The sequence below is a fragment of the Oncorhynchus masou genome, chromosome 11 (assembly GCF_036934945.1).
Source record: "Oncorhynchus masou masou isolate Uvic2021 chromosome 11, UVic_Omas_1.1, whole genome shotgun sequence".
In the NCBI taxonomy this organism is placed as follows: Eukaryota; Metazoa; Chordata; class Actinopteri; order Salmoniformes; family Salmonidae; genus Oncorhynchus; species Oncorhynchus masou.
In genome coordinates this window covers 46,840,090-46,857,926 of record NC_088222.1, presented here as the reverse complement: position 1 = coordinate 46,857,926, position 17,837 = coordinate 46,840,090, and the positions used below count along the sequence as shown (strand labels likewise).

Genomic DNA, 17,837 nt, shown 5'->3' with positions numbered 1-17,837 from the left:
GACGACAGGGAGGAGGTCAGAGTCTTAGCAGTGTGGTGCCAGGGAAACAACATCTCCATCAACGTCAGTAAGACCAAGGAGCTGATGGTGGACTACAGGAGAAAGAGGAGAGAGCACGTCCCCCATCCACATTGACAGGGCTGTAGTGATGTGGATTGAGAGCTTCAAATTCCTTGTCGTCCACATCACTAAGGACTTAACATGGTCCACAGACACCCGCACGGTTGTGAAGAGGGCACGGCAACGCCTCTTCCCCGCCAGGAGGCTGAAAAGATTTGGCACGGGCCCTTGGATACTCAAAAGTTCTACAGCTGCACCATTGAGAGCATCCTGACTGGCTGCATGGCCACTTGGTATGGAAATTCACCCTTGACAGCAAAGTGCTTCAGAGGGTGGTGCAGACAGCTCAGTACATCACTGTAGACAAGCTCCCTGCCATCCAGGACCTCTATATCAGGCGGTGTCAGAGGAAGGCCCAAAAAATTGCCAAAGACTCCAGCCACCCAAGCCATAGACTGTTCACTCTCCTACCGTCTGGCAAATGGTACGGGAGCATCGGCTCATGGACCAACAGGCTCCGAGACAGCACAGGCTCATAGCAAAGGGTCTGAATACTTATGTAAATAAGGTATTTGAGTTTTTTATTTTTTAATACATTTGCTAATATTTCACTTTATCATTATGGGGTATTGTGTGTAGATTGATGAGGAACATGTTTTATTTAAGCCATTTTAGAATAAGGCTGTAAAGTAACAAAATGTGGAAAAAGTCAAGGGGTCTGAATACTTTCTGAATGCACTGTCCATATCGACATCAAATACATAGTACCCCTGAAAATTGATCTATTACCTGTACTACATGTACATAGCTCCATTCTTGTGTATATTATTCCTTGTGTTACTATTTATTTATTTTACTGGGAAGAGCTCCTAAACAAGCATTTCATATTTCATCTAAATTGTTGTATTCAGCACGTGACAAATAACATTTGATTTGAAATTAGTATGACAACCCTGCAGTAAGGCAATAGCTATATCTGAAAACAGTGATAGGCTTGTAGTTTACCACTTTGAGGTTGGCCTCCTGTAGTTTGCGTGCCCTGTCCTCCAGTCTCTTAGCGATAACAGCCAGCTCTGTGTTCTTCTTCCTCAGACGCCTCACCTTCTCCTCAGTCTCTGGGACACTGCTCTTCCTCTGCAGAGAGATAGAGGGAGAGACATATTTAAAAACCTCCTCCACAGGCCTGCAGCTCTGACTGACACTGCCAGAACAGGACAGGCATGGTGAGGACTGGACCAAAATAACACAGTAGAGGACTCAAAAAGACAAAGACAAACTTTTGTAACCCCGGTTCTCTGATAATATGAGTGTGTCACTATGGAGATTCGCTCCAGGCGGATCACAACACGAAGAACCAATCACATAACATATTTCGGAGACAGACAGATCGAGAGGCGAATGAGGTGAGCCCCTCCCTCCTTATAAGATGCCACTCGTCTGTCCTCTGATCATTCTCAAGCATGCCTTTCTTCCTTGCTCTCTGCGATTAGGGAAATGCGGTGATACATCTCACTCACGATCAGAGGACCAGGGTTACGAAAGTAACAATGAGTTCTCTTCAAATTCTTGTTTCAATGTATCACTATGGGGATATGGCCAACTCCCGTAACGTAGACATGCTCTCTGAAGCTAGGGTAACCCCAACAGCATCACCCCTCAGAGGCTCCGACACAGTACACGTCAACAAAGGTGCAGTGACGTCCAGTCGGTAAAAAGCTCAAACGTACGAGGGGTGGCCCAACATGTCGCATTGCAAACATATTGTAAAGAGATGCCGTTGAACAGTACCATAGAGGTAGCCATACTTCTGGTGGAATGAGCCCTCAGGCCCCCCGGGGGCTGTAAAACCCTTGCTATTATAAACCAATATAATAGCCTCCAGTATCCAATGGGATAGCTGTTAACTTCTTGACGCACCCATCACGTTAGCGAGATCATTTTCATCAACACCCGCTGAATTGCAGAGCGCCAAATTAAAATTAAAATACAAAACATATTTAATTTTCATTAAATCACAAGTGCAATATAGCAAATCACAGTTTAGCTTGTGGTTAATCCACCTGGCGTGTCAGATTTCAATACAGCTTTTCGGCGAAAACATAAGAAGCGTTTATGTAAGAACATCTCTCTCAGTAGACAAAATATTAGAAACAGCTAGCAGCCAAGTAGATTGGTCACGAAAGTCAGAAAAGCAATATATTAAATCGCTTACCTTTGATGATTTTCGGATGTTTGCACTCACGAGACTCCCAGTTACACAATAACTGTTCCTTTTGTTCCATAAAGATTATTTTTATATCCAAAATATCTTGGCGCGTTATGTTCAGAAATCCACAGGCTCGAGCGGTAACGACATCACAGACAAAAATTCCAAATAGTATCCGTAATGTCCACAGAAACATGTCAAACGTTTTTTACAATCAATCCTTAGGTTGTTTTTAAAATATATAATCAATAATGTATCAACCGGGATTGTAGCTTTTTCAATAGGAGAGGGAGAGACAATGGCTGCCCCACTCTGTTGCGCAAGCAAAACTCCGCGAACACCCAGTTATCCACTGATGCGATGTGAGCCTGAAACTATGTCTAAAGACTGTTGACACCTTGAGGAAGCCATAGGAAAATACATCTGGTTGATATCCCTTTAAATGGAGGCAGGGCATTCAATGGAACAGAGAGCTTTCAGGAAACACAGCACTTCCTTGTTGGATTTTCCTCAGGTTTTTGCCTGCAATATCAGTTCTGTTATACTCACAGACAATATTTTGACAGTTTTGGAAACTTTAGAGTGTTTTCTATCCTAATCTGACAATTATATGCATATTCTAGTTTCTGGGCCTGAGAAATAGGCTGTTTCAAATGGGTACATTTTTTTTTGCCAAAAACAAAAATCCTGCCCCCTACACTCAAGAAATTAACGAGAGAGGGGGTCCACTTGCATGGAGGTGCCCAAGAAACTAAAAGTTGTTCGCTATTGCGTAAAGCTCTCATTCTGTCCAAGTAAATGTGCAAAGCATGTACTGGACATAACAGTGGAGACGCTCTTCTTTCGTAGAGGTGGTGGGTGTAAAGCCACAAGCTCTAAGGTGAGACAAAATATGAATGGCCTTAGGCATGAAGACGGGGTTAGGTAAGAAGGTTACCTTGGATAACCTGGGGCAAACTATAGGCAAGAATGGTGGACTGACAGTGCGTGCAGCTCACTCACTCGCTTTGCAGACAGAAGGGCAATTAGAAAAGCGGTTTGAAAGAGAGATATTACATCTCCATGCTTTTCAACGGCTCAAAAAAAGGCTGCTGTGAAAGGCCTCAAGCACAATAGTCAGGTCCCATGACAGGACTAAAGGCTTGGAAACGGTTAAGTAAAACGATATGAAGGAGAGATATTTCATCTCCATGATTCCAGTGGCTCAAAAAGGCTGATGTGAAATAGCCTCAAGCACAATAGACCACTCTAAAGACGGAGCTAAGGGCTTGAATATTGGCGATGCGCTCCCTTCATAAAACAACATAACAGAGGAAGTTCCTACTGTCTTATTGCCGAAGCCTATATGACAGGCCAAGATAGAGGCTAAACAGACTTTAACAGCAGAGAAAACTTTCCCTGCAAGAAGCATAAAACCTCAGATACAGAGCATTGGTAAGGAATGATCTATTCTTGGTCACACCACTTATCAAAAACGAGCTACTTGTTACCTCACAATGAGCATGTAGAAGGGACTCACTCCAGCACTCTGGAGATCGCAAGGACCCAGACTGGAAAGCGTGTCGTACTCTGTTTAAACAGTAGAGAAAGCCTTCCCTCTGTTAGATACAATATACTTTATTTCCACAAAACCAAGGTTGGTGGTATTTGTTTACAGTGCAGCATGGTAGCTTTGAAGTGCAACTTCAGAAAGTATTCACTCTCAGTCGAGCAATGAATTTCAAACACAGATTCAACCACAAAAACCAGGGACGTTTTCCAATGCCTCACAAAGAAGGGCACCTATTGGTAGATAGGTAAAAAAACAACACAGATTTAAAATATTCCTTTGAGCATGGAGAAGTTATTAATTATGATTTGGATGGAGTATCAATAAACCCAGTGACTACAAAGCTACAGGTGTCCTACCTAACTCAGTTGCCGGAGAGGAAGGAAACCGCTCAGGGTTTTCACCATGAGGCCAATGGCGACTTTAAGACAGTTTAATGGCTGTGAAAAGAGACAACTGAGGATCAAATCAAATCTAATTTTATTTGTCACATGCCCCGGATACAACAGTTGTGGTAGCTGTTAAGGAACCTTTTGGACCTAGACTTGGCCCTCCGATACCGCTTGCCATGCGGTAGCAGAGAGAACAGTTTATGACTTGGGTGACTGGAGTCTGACAATTTTTTGGGTCTTCCTCTGACACCGCCTGGTATAGAGGTCCTGGATGGCAGGAAGCTTGGCCCCAGTGATGTACTGGACCGTACGCATTACTCTCTGCAATACCAGGTGGTGATGCAACCGGCCAGGATGCTCTCGATGGTACAGCTGTAGAACCTTTTGAGGATATCAGGACCCATGCCAAATCCTTTCAGTCTCCTGAGTAGGTGTTGTCATTCCCTCTTCACAACTGTCTTGGTGTGTTTGGACCATGATAATCTGTTGGTGATGTGGACAGCAAGGAACTTGAAGCTCTCGACCCGCTGCACTACAGCCCCGTCCATATGAATGGGGGCGTGTTCGGCCCTCTTTTTCCTGACCTCCCTATAGGCTGTCTTATCTTTGTCGTTGATCAGGCCTACCACCGTTGTGTCGTCAGCAAACTTAATGATGGTGTTGGAGTCGTGCTTGGCTACGCAGTCGTGGGTAAACCGGGAGTACAGGAGGAGACTAAGCACGCACCCCGTGTTGAGGATCAGCGTGGCAGATGTGTTGTTGCCTACCCTTGGCCGCCCCCAGGTGGTGTCAAGAATTCCAGGATCCAGTTGCAGAGGGAGGTGTTTAGTCCCATAGGTGTTCCTTTTGTCCAGGTGGGAAAGGGCAGTGTGGAGTGCAATTGAGATTGGGTCATCTGTGGATCTGTTGGGGCGGTATGCGAATTGGAGTGGGTCTAGGGTTTCCGGGATGATGGTGTTGATGTGAGCCATGACCAGCCTTTCAGAGCACTTCATGGCTTTTAACTGATTGGAGTGTAACCCGTTGTGGTCGTCTGCTGCAATAGTCCAAGTGACGAGTTGTGCCTTCCGAGATGCCGTTCTGCACTGCACCATTATTTGTCTGTTTGTGGCTCACCTGTTAGCTTGCACGATTCTTGCAATTCTACTTTGACCTCTCTCATCAAGGAGCTGTTTTCGCCCACAGGACTGATGTTGACTGGATGGTTTTTGTTTGTCGCACCATTCTCGGTAAACGCTAGACACTGTCGAGCATGAAAAGGCCAGGAGATCGGCAATTTCCGAGAAACTGGATCTGGTGTGCCTGGCACCGACAATCATACCACGCTAAAAGTCACTTGTGTCACTCGTTTTGCCAATTCTAACGTTAAATCGAACAGTAACGGAATGCCTGTCTGCCTGCCTTATATAGCAAGACCCGGCAATGTGACTCACTGTCTGTAGGAACAAATCATTTTCGTGAATGGGGTGAGTGCATCTACTCCAGCCTTACCTCATACAACAAACATTCACCCACATTAATTTTAATTTATACAGTGTGTACATTAACACATTTCTGCCAAGCAACTAGAATCGCATCACCACAATTCATAGATATAAACATCAACAATCGATAAAGTCAATAACTCCATAAAGTCCGTGGTCCCTGGAGTAGCCATAGGGAGTTCAATGTCCTGAATGCTGGGGGGGGAAATAAATCAGGTTTGGCGGTTAATGACCTCTAACACCTACCATTGGGTAGGAGCTGAAAAAGGTAATTAGATGGATGGGGGGGGGGGGGGTCATTGATTTAAAAAAAATGCACATTTGGAGGATGTTGTGTTTATATTTTTGGTCAGTATACAGTATATATTAACGTATCACGAGAAAACTTGTAGTGAGGCAACATGAGACGTGAAAGGCTAACATTTTACTCCAAAACAGGAATTGATTCTCTCTCACTCCCTCTCAAAAACATCCACCATGGTCACATTACCAATATCTGCGCTCTGATTGGAGGATTCCTAAAGATTGCCCACAAGGTGGCACTGCCGGTCAAAATGGCTAATTTTCAATGAAAAAAAGTTTCTGCAATATTGCCTTAAAGAATTGTGAGATTATCATCAACTTTAGCCTAGACGAGGCCTCTACCTAGCCCCTAGTTCTTGTCCAAACCTCTACTCTAGTCCATGTAAACGCTCACCAGCAGGCCATTCTCCTCTCTCAGGTTGGTGCAGGTCTTCTCCATCTCATCCAGAGCTTGCAGCAGCTCAGAGTTCTGACGCACCAAGAACCCATAGTCAGTGCCATTCTGGAACACAGAGATAGAACACACACATCAGGACCATGTACATGCTTCCACTCCACATTTACAAGTCTTGCTAGGACATTACATTAAAGATGGAATCTGCATTAGGGAAAAAAAGCGCCACTGTCCGCCCCTAGTACCTTTGTTATTGTTTTGGTTTTGTGGACCGAACGGAGGTAAGGTGTGTTAAGCAGTGTGGTAAAAACATTGCATTACATATTCTGCTGTTCTATCACGCATGTAATTACGTGGTGGCAGTGTAGCCGAGTGGTCAGAACGTTGGATCAATAACCAAAAGGTTGCAAGATCGAATCTCCGAGCTGACAAGGTAAAAATCTGTCATTCTGCCCCTGAACAAGGCCGTTAACCCACTGTTCCTAGGCCATCATTGAAAATAAGAATATGTTTTTAACTGACTTGCCTAGTTAAATAAAGGTAAAATTTAAAAAAAAATGTCCAAGGGAGAAAAAAACAACAGCTTTTGTTGTTTGCAGTAACGTCTTTGTTGTTGTAATATCCCAAAGGGACGTGGCAGTTTCATCATTAAGGATTCCAGCTTTAAGATACAATCTTAAATATTTTGTGCTGTTCAATAATTTCAGCTTTCTAGCAAACCAGTGGCGTCTTTTGGTCCCCTTGATGAATCTCTGCAGTGCAGTAGAGATTGCTTACTGCTTCCAGACCACTTTCTTATTACAGACCACATTCTCATGGTGTTGCGTCATTGACATTCAGCTGCTCCTGTCCTTCAGGGGAAACATTCTCCCACAGTCCCTCTTTCTTTCCATACTCCCACAGTCCCAAAAAGCCTCCCAACGCTCCCTCCATAGCCCCTATAGAGCCTCCCTCCTCTTACTGTTGTATTGTTTGTACTTTCAAACCAACGCTGCTGGTCATACAACTAACACTGCTCTCAGGGTAGTGGGCCTTTTCATTAGAGAAGGCTCAATCAGCCCACCACACTGCAGCCTGCCTGGCTGGCACTGAACTCCTATAACCTGTTAGTGAGTCACACTCAGAGCACGGATAAGAAAGTAGACTAAAGAGAGATCACAAACACATATCTGGCAATAGCCGTCACTAACACGGAGAGGCTGCTGCCTACATACAGACTTGAAATCATTGGCCACTTGAATAAATATATCACTAGTCACTTTATTATGTTTACATATCTTGCATTACTCATCCCGTATGTATATACTGTATTTTTATACCATCTATTGCATCTTGCCTATGCCGCTCAGTCATCGCTCATCCATATATTATATATTTTTTAACCTTTATTTAACTAAGCAAGTCAGTTAATTAAGAACAAATTCGTATGTTCAATGACGGACTAGGAACAGTGGGTTAACTGCCTGTTCAGGGGCAGAACGACAGATGTTTACCTTGTCATCTCTGGGATTCAATCTTGCAACCTTTCGGTTACTAGTCCAATGCTCTAACCACTAGGCTACCTATACCTTTTTATGTATATATTCTTATTATATCCCTTTACTTAGCTGTGTGTATTAGGTAGTTGTTGTGGAATTGTTAGATTACTTGTTAGATATTACTGCACTGTCAGAACTAAAAGCACAAGCATTTCGCTACTCTCGCAATAACATCTGCTAACCATGTGTATGTGACCAATAACTTTTAATTTGATTTAAAACGCAACAGTATAATCCGACATGCCCTCCCTCCATCTTAACTACATCTGGTCTGACATACATCTAAGACGTAATCATGGACTCCAAAGTTTTATGGACTTAGCGGTTGATCCACCCTGTCCCCTCGCCTTACTTCCCCTTGTCAACTCCTTGGCACAACACAAACAAGCTCGCTATCCTCCGCGCCTCCAATAAACGGCCAGCTGGACGAACCGTTCGAGGGGAGACTGACTTATTTCCAGTTCAGAGGCCCATCATGAGCTTGTGTTTATGTGAAGGCCAGTTGAACAAGGGGCCCTGCCATGTTCTTAATGCCCATATGGAGGACACATATGAGTTGAGGTCACCCTGCTCTGTGTGTATTATGGAGAGAAAGTAGGAATATTCGTTTGAGGGGTACAGTTACAGTAGATCAATTTCAATGTATGAATGGAGGATCCTGACAGAAAATCAGGAAGGAAGAACCCCTGGAAAAGAAAAAACACTACATCCCTGATTAAATTACTTCTGAGGGATGGAGGGAGCAGCCAGACCTGGCAGAGTTGAGGGTCTGATGGAGAGTGAGCAGATGGACAGACAGAAGAGCTGGAAGTGAGATGGGTTTTTGTCCTTGGAGTCAGTCAGTCAATCAATCAGTTAGCAGCCCCTGGGCAAACACCTCCTCCAACACACTGTTCCCCCGGCTAAGAGAGTAAAGTATGTTATACTGTAGGGTCATCTGGGTTTGCCATCGGACAGAGCATTAGTGTTGCATGGTATACCGAATATTAGAAAAATATTTTTGAAAAATAATAGTACAAAAAACGGTGGAAATTTTTGTTACGTTCAGTACTACTGTCAAATGTGTCTCACGTGATTGAGAGGATCAAGTCTGTCTATCAGGACACCCCCTTTATAGTACAAAGAGCAAAGTTCCTGCTCCACTCATTCCTTGCTAGAGCTGTCAGGGATGCATTGTTATTTCCACACTCATGCTGCACAGAAGAATAATGCAACACAGCATGTAGAAATGTTGAAACTGTTCATTACTGTTCGCAAAACAATGTCCATACAGAACACGTTTACAATGCAAGACGAACCGGTAGCTTCCAGCTTTAATTGTAGGCTAACTTTCCTTGCTAGCTTACAGCTGAAGCAAACATTAATTCACTACCCTAGTACTTTCTGATAATATGCTAACCATAGCGCAAAATATACCGATTTGAAAGCTGATTGTCACTAAAAACTTTATTAATTCACGTAGTCTCCCTCACCACTAAAAAACAATTAACTTCTTTATCTCTTCTTTCTCACACACCTCCTGTCTAGTTGCCACTAGATTCCATAACCATAAAGCCACTTTCTGCCTCCTAAATAATTCATAAATCATTACTTTCTTAAAGAGACAGCACACACTTTTATAAAAGAAGAGATTGCTTCTTCTGTTCAAATGTTGTTTATCAGTACAAATAAATAATATGGTCTCTGAGCAATTGCCAATAAAACAAGTCCTACATGGAAGGGATTGTTTGTCATCTGTAGCCCCATTAAATCAGCTAAAGCAAGCCCAATAACTTGTGCATACACACAATCCGATCGAATAATATGCATTCACCTGTATTATGAAGACATTTTTTTATCAACTTTTTAAAAAAAGTTAACATATCAACAACAACAAAAAATAGCCACAAGCAAACAAGCATACATACAAACCTTTTACATTAAACAGACACATCATATGAATGAATAATACAACAAGTTTTAATTTACTTTTTGTTTTAATTTTTAGTTAAAGTAGTGCCATATCGTTTAAATTCATTCAAGTTAGGTTTTGAGTTAGACCATTTGCATTGGTGAATATTAAATGTACCTAATATTACAAGCAGTTGAATGAAATATACTACATCTTTATCAACGTCAGAATTTCTTAAATAAACCTGTCCTGTTTTCTTTGAAACAAAGTTCTGTATGTTCATCCCCAAAAATCTACTGTAAATACAGAAATCCCAACTATAGTCAATATTCAGCTTGAATCTTTACAAAACATGTTTCACAAGATGAATTCTATGTAACATCTTAAATTAAACTTAATTGACTATGTTACTGATTAGGGATGCACAATATATCGGTAAGCATATCAGAATCAGCCGATATTAGCTAGAAATGGCAACATCGGCATCGGCCCGATGTCTAGTTTAACGGCGATGTGCAAAACCGATGTCAAAGCTGACGTGCATACCTATATAACGTAGGTAGATGACGTAATGACACCTTGAAAAATACAGAGCTACACATGCAACACATCATTCCTAAACTAGCCCACAATGTCTGCTGTGTGGATCTATTTTGAAGTTTCAAAGGAAGAAAGCAAAAAGGCCATATGCAACGTTTGTGCTGCTATTATTTCCCAAGGAGGGGAGAAAGTGAAATCTTTCAATACCACAAACCTAATTACTCATTTGAAAGTGCATCAACCCCAGACGTTCAGCGACGACTTAGAACAAAACCAGAAAAAAATTAACTAAGCGCACACTTCCAACAACTAAACAAGTTCAAGTCGAGCAGTCATTTAAAAGACTCAAAGAACATTTCAGCGAGACAACTCAAAGGCAAAATCCATTAACGTCAAGATAATGGAATTCATTGCCCTTGACAATCAAATGTTCTCTGTCGTGGATGTTGTTGGCTTTCTCCGTCTGGTACACACTACCAAGTAGGTGCTATTTTTCAGATGTTGCCCTAGAGGAGTTACACAGTATTGTTGAAACGCACATCCGTGAGCTAGTTGCTATGGCTGTCACTGCTATTAGCTTCACAACTGACATTTGAACCAGCGATGTACTTGTCTGTCCTCTTGCTCAGTTGTGCACCGGGGCCTCCCACTCCTAGTCTGAAGAAGGCCAGTTGTATTGCTTCTTTAATCAGCACAAATAGGTTAACTGTGCTAACATAATTGCAAAAGGGTTTTCTAATGATCAATTAGCCTTTTAAAATGATAAACTTGGATTAGCTAACACTACGTGCCATTGGAACACGAGTGATGGTTGCTGATAACGCCTATGTAGATATTCCATAAAAAATTAGCAGTTTCCAGATACAATAGTAAATTACAACATTAATAATGTCTACACTTTATTTCTGATCAATTTGATGTTCATTTTAATGGACCAAAAAATATATCTTCTTTCAAAAACAAGGAACTAAGTGACCCCAAACTTTTGGACGGTAGTGTGTATATATATAAAGAGGAAATATAACATTTACATAGGTATTCAGACCCCATTGTTGAGGCACCTTTGGCAGTGATTACAGCCTGGAGTCTTCTTGGGTAGGATGCTACAAGCTTGGCACACCTGTATTTGGGAAGTTTCTCCCATTCTTCTCTGCAAATCTTCTCAAGGTCTGTCAGGATGGATGGAGAGTGTGACTGCACAGCTATTTTCAGGGCTCTCCAGAGATGTTCGATCGGGTTCAAGTCCGGGCTCTGTCTGGGCCACTCAAGGACATTCAGAGAGTTGTCCCGAAACCACTTCTGCGTTGTCTTGGCTGTGTGCTTAACGTCGTTGTCCTGTTGGAAGGTGAAGCTTCATTTACATTTCAGTGCAGATTGGTGGTGCCAGAAGCCACAGATGCTGTTGGGTGAAAGCAGGTGATGTGATGTATCTGGTGATGAAAACAGCAATGTTTAGCTACAGTAGGCCTCAACCCAAACAGCCCAACAGCCAGATACCTATGACATCATGTTTGGCCATCCATTTTAGATGACATCTTCCTGTAAAATAATTCAGATTCAGTTTGTGGGGATGACTTGGCAGAGCTGAAACTGATGTAGAAATGAATGACGGTCCTCTCTCGTGCTGGCAGCAATGCTAAAGATGATGAATGGATGGATGGATACACAGACTACAGGAATGGATGTCTGTCACAGTTGTACTGCTAACGGAATATCAGATCTATTCTAAAAACTCCAATACTTCCCAAATGAGTCCAGCACTAGCAGTGATCGATAGTTACATAGCGATACTGACATTTTTTGTTAGGTAGTTTATTTCCATGACTGAAAAAATATATATGTAATTTTCTCATGCTCTCTAGTCTCTCTGCAGCAGACTGAGTATACCAGCCCCCTATGCCCTCATGAGATGCACCCCCTATGCCCTCAGAACAGCGGCAGGGTAGCCTAGTGTTTAGAGCGTTGGACTAGAAACCGAAAGGTTGCAAGTTCAAATCCTTGAGCTGACAAGATCCAAATCTGTCGTTCTGCCCCTGAACAGACAGTTAGCCCACTGTTCCTAGGCCGTCATTGAGAATAAGAATTGGTTCTTAACTGACTTGCCTAGTTAAATAAAGGTAAAATAAAAAATAAAATAAAACATTTGTCAGAGCATGGACTCTTACAAGGTGTCAAAAGAGTTCTACAGGGATGCTGGCCCATGTTGACTCCAATGCTTCCCAATGTTGTGTCAAGTTGGCTGGATGTCCTTCGGGTGGTGGAAATTGTAGCGCGTGAAAGTTCTTGACACAATCAAACCGGTGCGGCTGGCACCTACTACCATACCCCGTTCAAAGGCGTTTGAATCTTTTTTCTTGTCCATTCATCCTCTGAATAGCATACATACATAATCCATGTCTCAATTGTCTCAAGGCTTAAAAATATTTCTTTAAACTGTCTCTTCCCCTTCATCTACACTGATTGAAGTGGATTTAACAAGTGACATCAATAAGGGATCATAGCTTTCACCTGGTCAGTCTGTCATGGAAAGAGTGGGTGTTCTTAATGTTTTGTACACTCAGTGTATAGTGAGCAATATGTTTGGAACATCAACTCGTAATTAAACCGCAGTATCGAAATGCAATATATATCATATAAGTATAGTGACAATATCATATTATGAGGTCCCTGACAATTCTCAGCCCTAAGCACTAGCAGTTTTCTATCAAGGCAGATAGATGTGATTGCAGAATGAAGGTATGCACATTTTAGATGACAGTTATTGGTCAGCCAAATTAACATTGACATTTTTCTTGCTCCTGACTGCATGTGCTAGCATAGAAATAGAATCAAGAAAATGGGCATCTCCATTCAACACAATGATGGCATAATGGGTGGACTGGTGGCCATTGCAAGTATACCCATAGGAGCAAAGCAGGAAGTAAAAGCAGGAAGTGTACCAATCAATATGTTCTGTGATTTGTTGATTCAACTCAACTGACGTTACACAATATCCATGCCATTGCATGAGCCACATCAGTTAGCATCATTTGAATTAACATTCTACATTACCATGGAAATTATTGCATCCCAATACCAGGCAGCGATTGCGAGTGGACCAATGAGTTTACCAGGCAAATTGCCAGGGTTAGAAGTTTGAAGCCCATTCTATTTCTGTGTGCTGCTGCTACATAGGGTGTTGCCTAGGCAACCAAAGACTCGTTCGCTAAAAGATCTTGCTTGTTTCAGCAAGGAGCAACAAAATTTCATCCTATTGTAAAGAATCCATGTTACCTCAGAAACAGACTCATCCACATGAATACCTGGACGTCACATCTTCAGTCAGCTGTTCGTTATGATGGTTATTTTATTTTCATGGCGGTCTTCATCCCTAACTGTATGACGGTTATACAGTAATTGTGCCGGCCCTACTTCACCGTACACAGGCTTAAGAATAAAGCCCACTCATTTGCTTTTCTAAGCAAGTGCCAGGGGAAGTTGGCCTAGCTATCAAGCTCAGTGGTGAAGCACTGTGTCCTTGAGATATTTTCAGCCCGTCGGTTTTTACCAGCCACAGTCCCTGTATCCTTGTTAGTGCCATCTTGCCGAGTTGGCAAGACACCACAAACAGAGCTGTGACCAGTCTAACTGTGTCCTAGTGTCCTGGTATGACCCAGTGGAGAACTCCACTCCACTAAGGCCCAATCCATCAGGTCAGATGTAGCCCTGCTCCAGCCCAGACTGACTGAATGAGCTCAGCCTCAGCCTGGTCTTTATACTGATGTCTAATGGTGTTGGAGCCCATCCACATCCCGTCATTGTTCACAAGGAGGCCTATTGGTTGGCACAAGGATGCCTATTGGTTGGAGTCTGCTATCGTACGGCAAGTCTACGACAAAAAGGCTCTTTAACAGCGTCTACCCCCAAGCCATAAGACTGCTGAACAATTCATCAAATGGCCACTTGGACTATTTACATTCTCGGCTCTGTAATTCGATCTAGCAACCTTTCGGTTACTGGCCCAACGCTCTAACCACTAGGCTACCTGCCGCCCCGTGTGTGGTCTGTTGTGTTTGTGTTCTGTTTATGTTCCCCTCCACAAACGGTAACCCGGTCCTTCTCAGACAACAGAAGGGGCTGCAGGCTGTCTGTCAGGCTAGGTACGTACGCTCAGGGCCAGTGGTTTAGTATTCAGACTGCTCCTCTAACTCTCAGCTTTACACACCCACCCCCACCCATCCACCCACACACAGGCAGAGCTGGCTCGCTCATTGGCTCAGTAGGGCAGGCAGATTTAACTCAGCAGCAGAGCAGGTGTCCCTGAACCAGTATTTGCCAGACAGAGAGAGTGTAATAAGACTGAGGCGAGGTGAGGCTGGCCCACCCCACATTCTACACACTCACAGAGAGAGAGACCCAACACATACACACACTCCACCCCGCCTGGCTGTGGCCTGCACCAGTCAGTCCATAATCAGGTTGGATGCAAACAGAAATAATTGAAAGCCGTCCTCTCTTTCGTCTCTGTGTTTCAAAACACACGCTGACATCACCAGCCTGGACCAACTCTGGTTGCCATAGTAACCCCCTTTTTTCACTCAGCAGACAGAAGTTATTTAAAAGACCATTGAGATGTTGCTGTTTCAAAATGGATCTTAGCAGACTCAGAGACTTGACCTAGTTACTACTGTATAGGTGTTTCAAAAAAACACGACAACAGAATCAAATGGTGCATCAATGGGGTAGACAGGATACAATATGAATATTACAAAGCTGATTGAATAATTTAATTCATTTTCATAAAAAATGCAAGGTGGTATTTTAAAAATGGCCTTTCTTGTGAGAATTGAACTGACGGTTAGGCCTATTCTAACGGAAACCCATTACAGCACTGTAAAACCCCCCAAAACATCCCATTGAGACGGAGCCTGTCCTCCTAGCCTCTGTATGACTCCTGGTATACTGTAGTGAAGCTGACAGGAGTCATGATGAGAGAGGAGACAACGGATCAGAAGAACACGCACAACCTGCACATCACCCTGACAGGTGCTGGTATGTCTGTGTGTGTGTGATGCAGCGCGTGTGTGTGATGCTTTCGTGTGCTGTGAGAAACGTCAGTACAATCTAGGTCAAAGTGGCCTGTTTTCAGGAGCACTATAGCGTGTATGGTTTTAGCCACCACCACAGAGGTACAGGGTGAGTGTTAAGGAATGCTGCTGCTGCTGACAAGCCTTCTGGTCCTCTCTGTAGTGCTCTTCCCCTCTCATCTCAACCCTTTAGGATTCTCAGATATCCTCTCTTATAGACAGACAGGTGAAAGGGCAGTGTGCACTTTCTCTGAGGCCGGCGTACAGCACCTGTTCAGCCACAGACAGACAGAAGACCCCACAACACCTTAAGACCACAAACAGACCACAAGGCAGTCTACTGAACAGTAAACAGCTTCAAACTAGGGATGGGGTAAAAAGTACAGAGTATCAACTAAACAAACATATCTGTTAGAGCCATTTTGCGTGTGAAGAAAAATGTAAATCAACAGTCAGGGTAATGGACCCTACGCTCTTGAAACCAGACTAGGATGGGTAGTATGGTCTACAATTCAGACATGGATTGTGTGTGTGCTAGTCAGAGGGTAAACGGACATGACAAAAGATTAAATGGCCTTTAAACAGGGTATGGTAGTAGGTGCCAGGCGCACCGGTTTGAGTGTGTCAAGAACTGCAACGCTGCTGGGTTTTTCACACTCAACAGTTTTCCATACATATCAAGAATGGTCCACCACCCAAAGGACATCCAACTAACTTTACACAACTGACGGGAAGCAATGGAGTCAACATTTGCCAGGATCCCTGTGGAGTGCTTGACACCTTGTAGAGTCCATGCCCTGATGAATTGAGGCTGTTCTGAGGGCAAAAGTGGGTGCAACTCAATATTAGGAAGGTGTTGTTAATGTTTTGTACACTCTGTGTATGGTAACAACATAGAACCACCTGAAAGCCACCTGCGATCCCACTGGGACATTCTGGAACGTAGAAATGTGATTTTATTTCTATGGGTATGGAGCCGTTGGTGGAAAATAACTGCCTTATCTATTTACACAGGCTTACCCAAGCTAGGGTTTATCCCATTGTTTGTCCTCTTATAAAAAGGAGAAGGCATGTCAGGTAAAATGTATGTTTTAAGATGAATAGCTAGGGATGTGGGCCATCAATTCACTAGTTATGTCCTGACTTCTTAACTAAATCGGAGAATCAAGGAGATTCATCTTTGGAGCCGGAAGGTCACAGCTGGATAGGTTTTTACCCAATCAAAGAAGGAAGTAGTGCTAGAAGCTGTTCAGAAATGGGACAGAAGAACATCCGTAACAAAATGTGGTTCTCTATAGAACTGAATCATTCACTGCCTTTAAATGATCAATAACATCCGACATTCTGCCCGTCTGTTTGAGATTCTCAACAGGATAGTAACATGTTTCAAATCCCCAAAAACCATTGCCTCATTCAGATATCGCATCATCTGATGGCAATGAGCGTCCCAAACAGTGAAAATGTGATGATATTTGGATTAGAGTTGCATGGTATACCGGTACCAAGGAAATGTCACGGTACCAAAACGTCATAATATATGATACTACCCGTACTTTTTCGGCCCTACCAATCGAAAAACCCCACTGGCTGGCGCTTGTTATAAAATGTTTATTGGTTCAGTTACATTTTATAAGCAACAGCAACTAGCATCTTGTCTGCACCAGTCCAATAATGCCGACTTCACCTTTATGTGCATATCATGTGTGGCAGCTGTAATCTGCCAACTGCATCCCCTTCCAGCAATCACTCACCAACTTCTCTCTGTCCGCTCTGCCTGCGCATCTAATCCTCTATTAGTCTTTTAAATATAATTTAGCCATCTTGTAGACCTTGATCAGTCTTCTGTTGTTACATTGGTACATTTGATACATTGGAGCAGCGAGCAAAGTTGATCAATTGTATATAATTTCATCCCTGACATAACCAAGAGCACAGGGCAATCTGAGCATAGGCTTTGCAAGTTCACTGTCAGGCAGCAGTGCCAGCTTCGCAACAGGCATGCTTGTCTAGCTCAAATTGTTACAAACAATAACACTCTTGGCCTCCCCAGTGGTGCAGCGGTCTAAGGCAATGCATCCCAGGCTGTGTCACAGCCGGCTGCAACCAGGAGACCCATGAGGCAGCGCACATTTGGCCCAGCTCCGTCCGGGTTAGGGGAGGGTTTGGCCGGTTCAGGATGTCCTTGTTCCATCCCGCATACACGCCGACTTCGGTCGCCAGTTGTACAGAGTTTCCTCCGACACATTGGTGTGGCTGGCTTCCAGGTTAAGCGAGTAGTGTGTCAAGAAGCAGTGCGGCTTGGCAGGGTCATATTTCGGAGGACGCACGGCTCTCGACCTTCGCCTCTCCTAAATGCGTACGGGAATTGCACCGATGGGACAAGACTGTATTGGATATCGCAAAATTGGGGAGAA

The 17,837-nt window shown here is 43.3% G+C and overlaps 1 protein-coding gene across 1 annotated transcript in view; it reads right to left on the bottom strand.

Moving 5' to 3' along the window:
- The window catches only part of LOC135547878 (peripheral-type benzodiazepine receptor-associated protein 1-like), a 186,130-nt gene that overhangs the window by 87,610 nt on the left and 80,683 nt on the right, over positions 1-17,837 (bottom strand). The window contains exons 2-3 of the mRNA XM_064977092.1: positions 6,389-6,496; positions 1,066-1,194 (exon numbers count right to left, since the gene is read on the bottom strand). Coding sequence (XP_064833164.1) covers positions 1,066-1,194; positions 6,389-6,496 — 237 coding nt within the window. The remainder of the gene's footprint in view (positions 1-1,065; positions 1,195-6,388; positions 6,497-17,837) is intronic.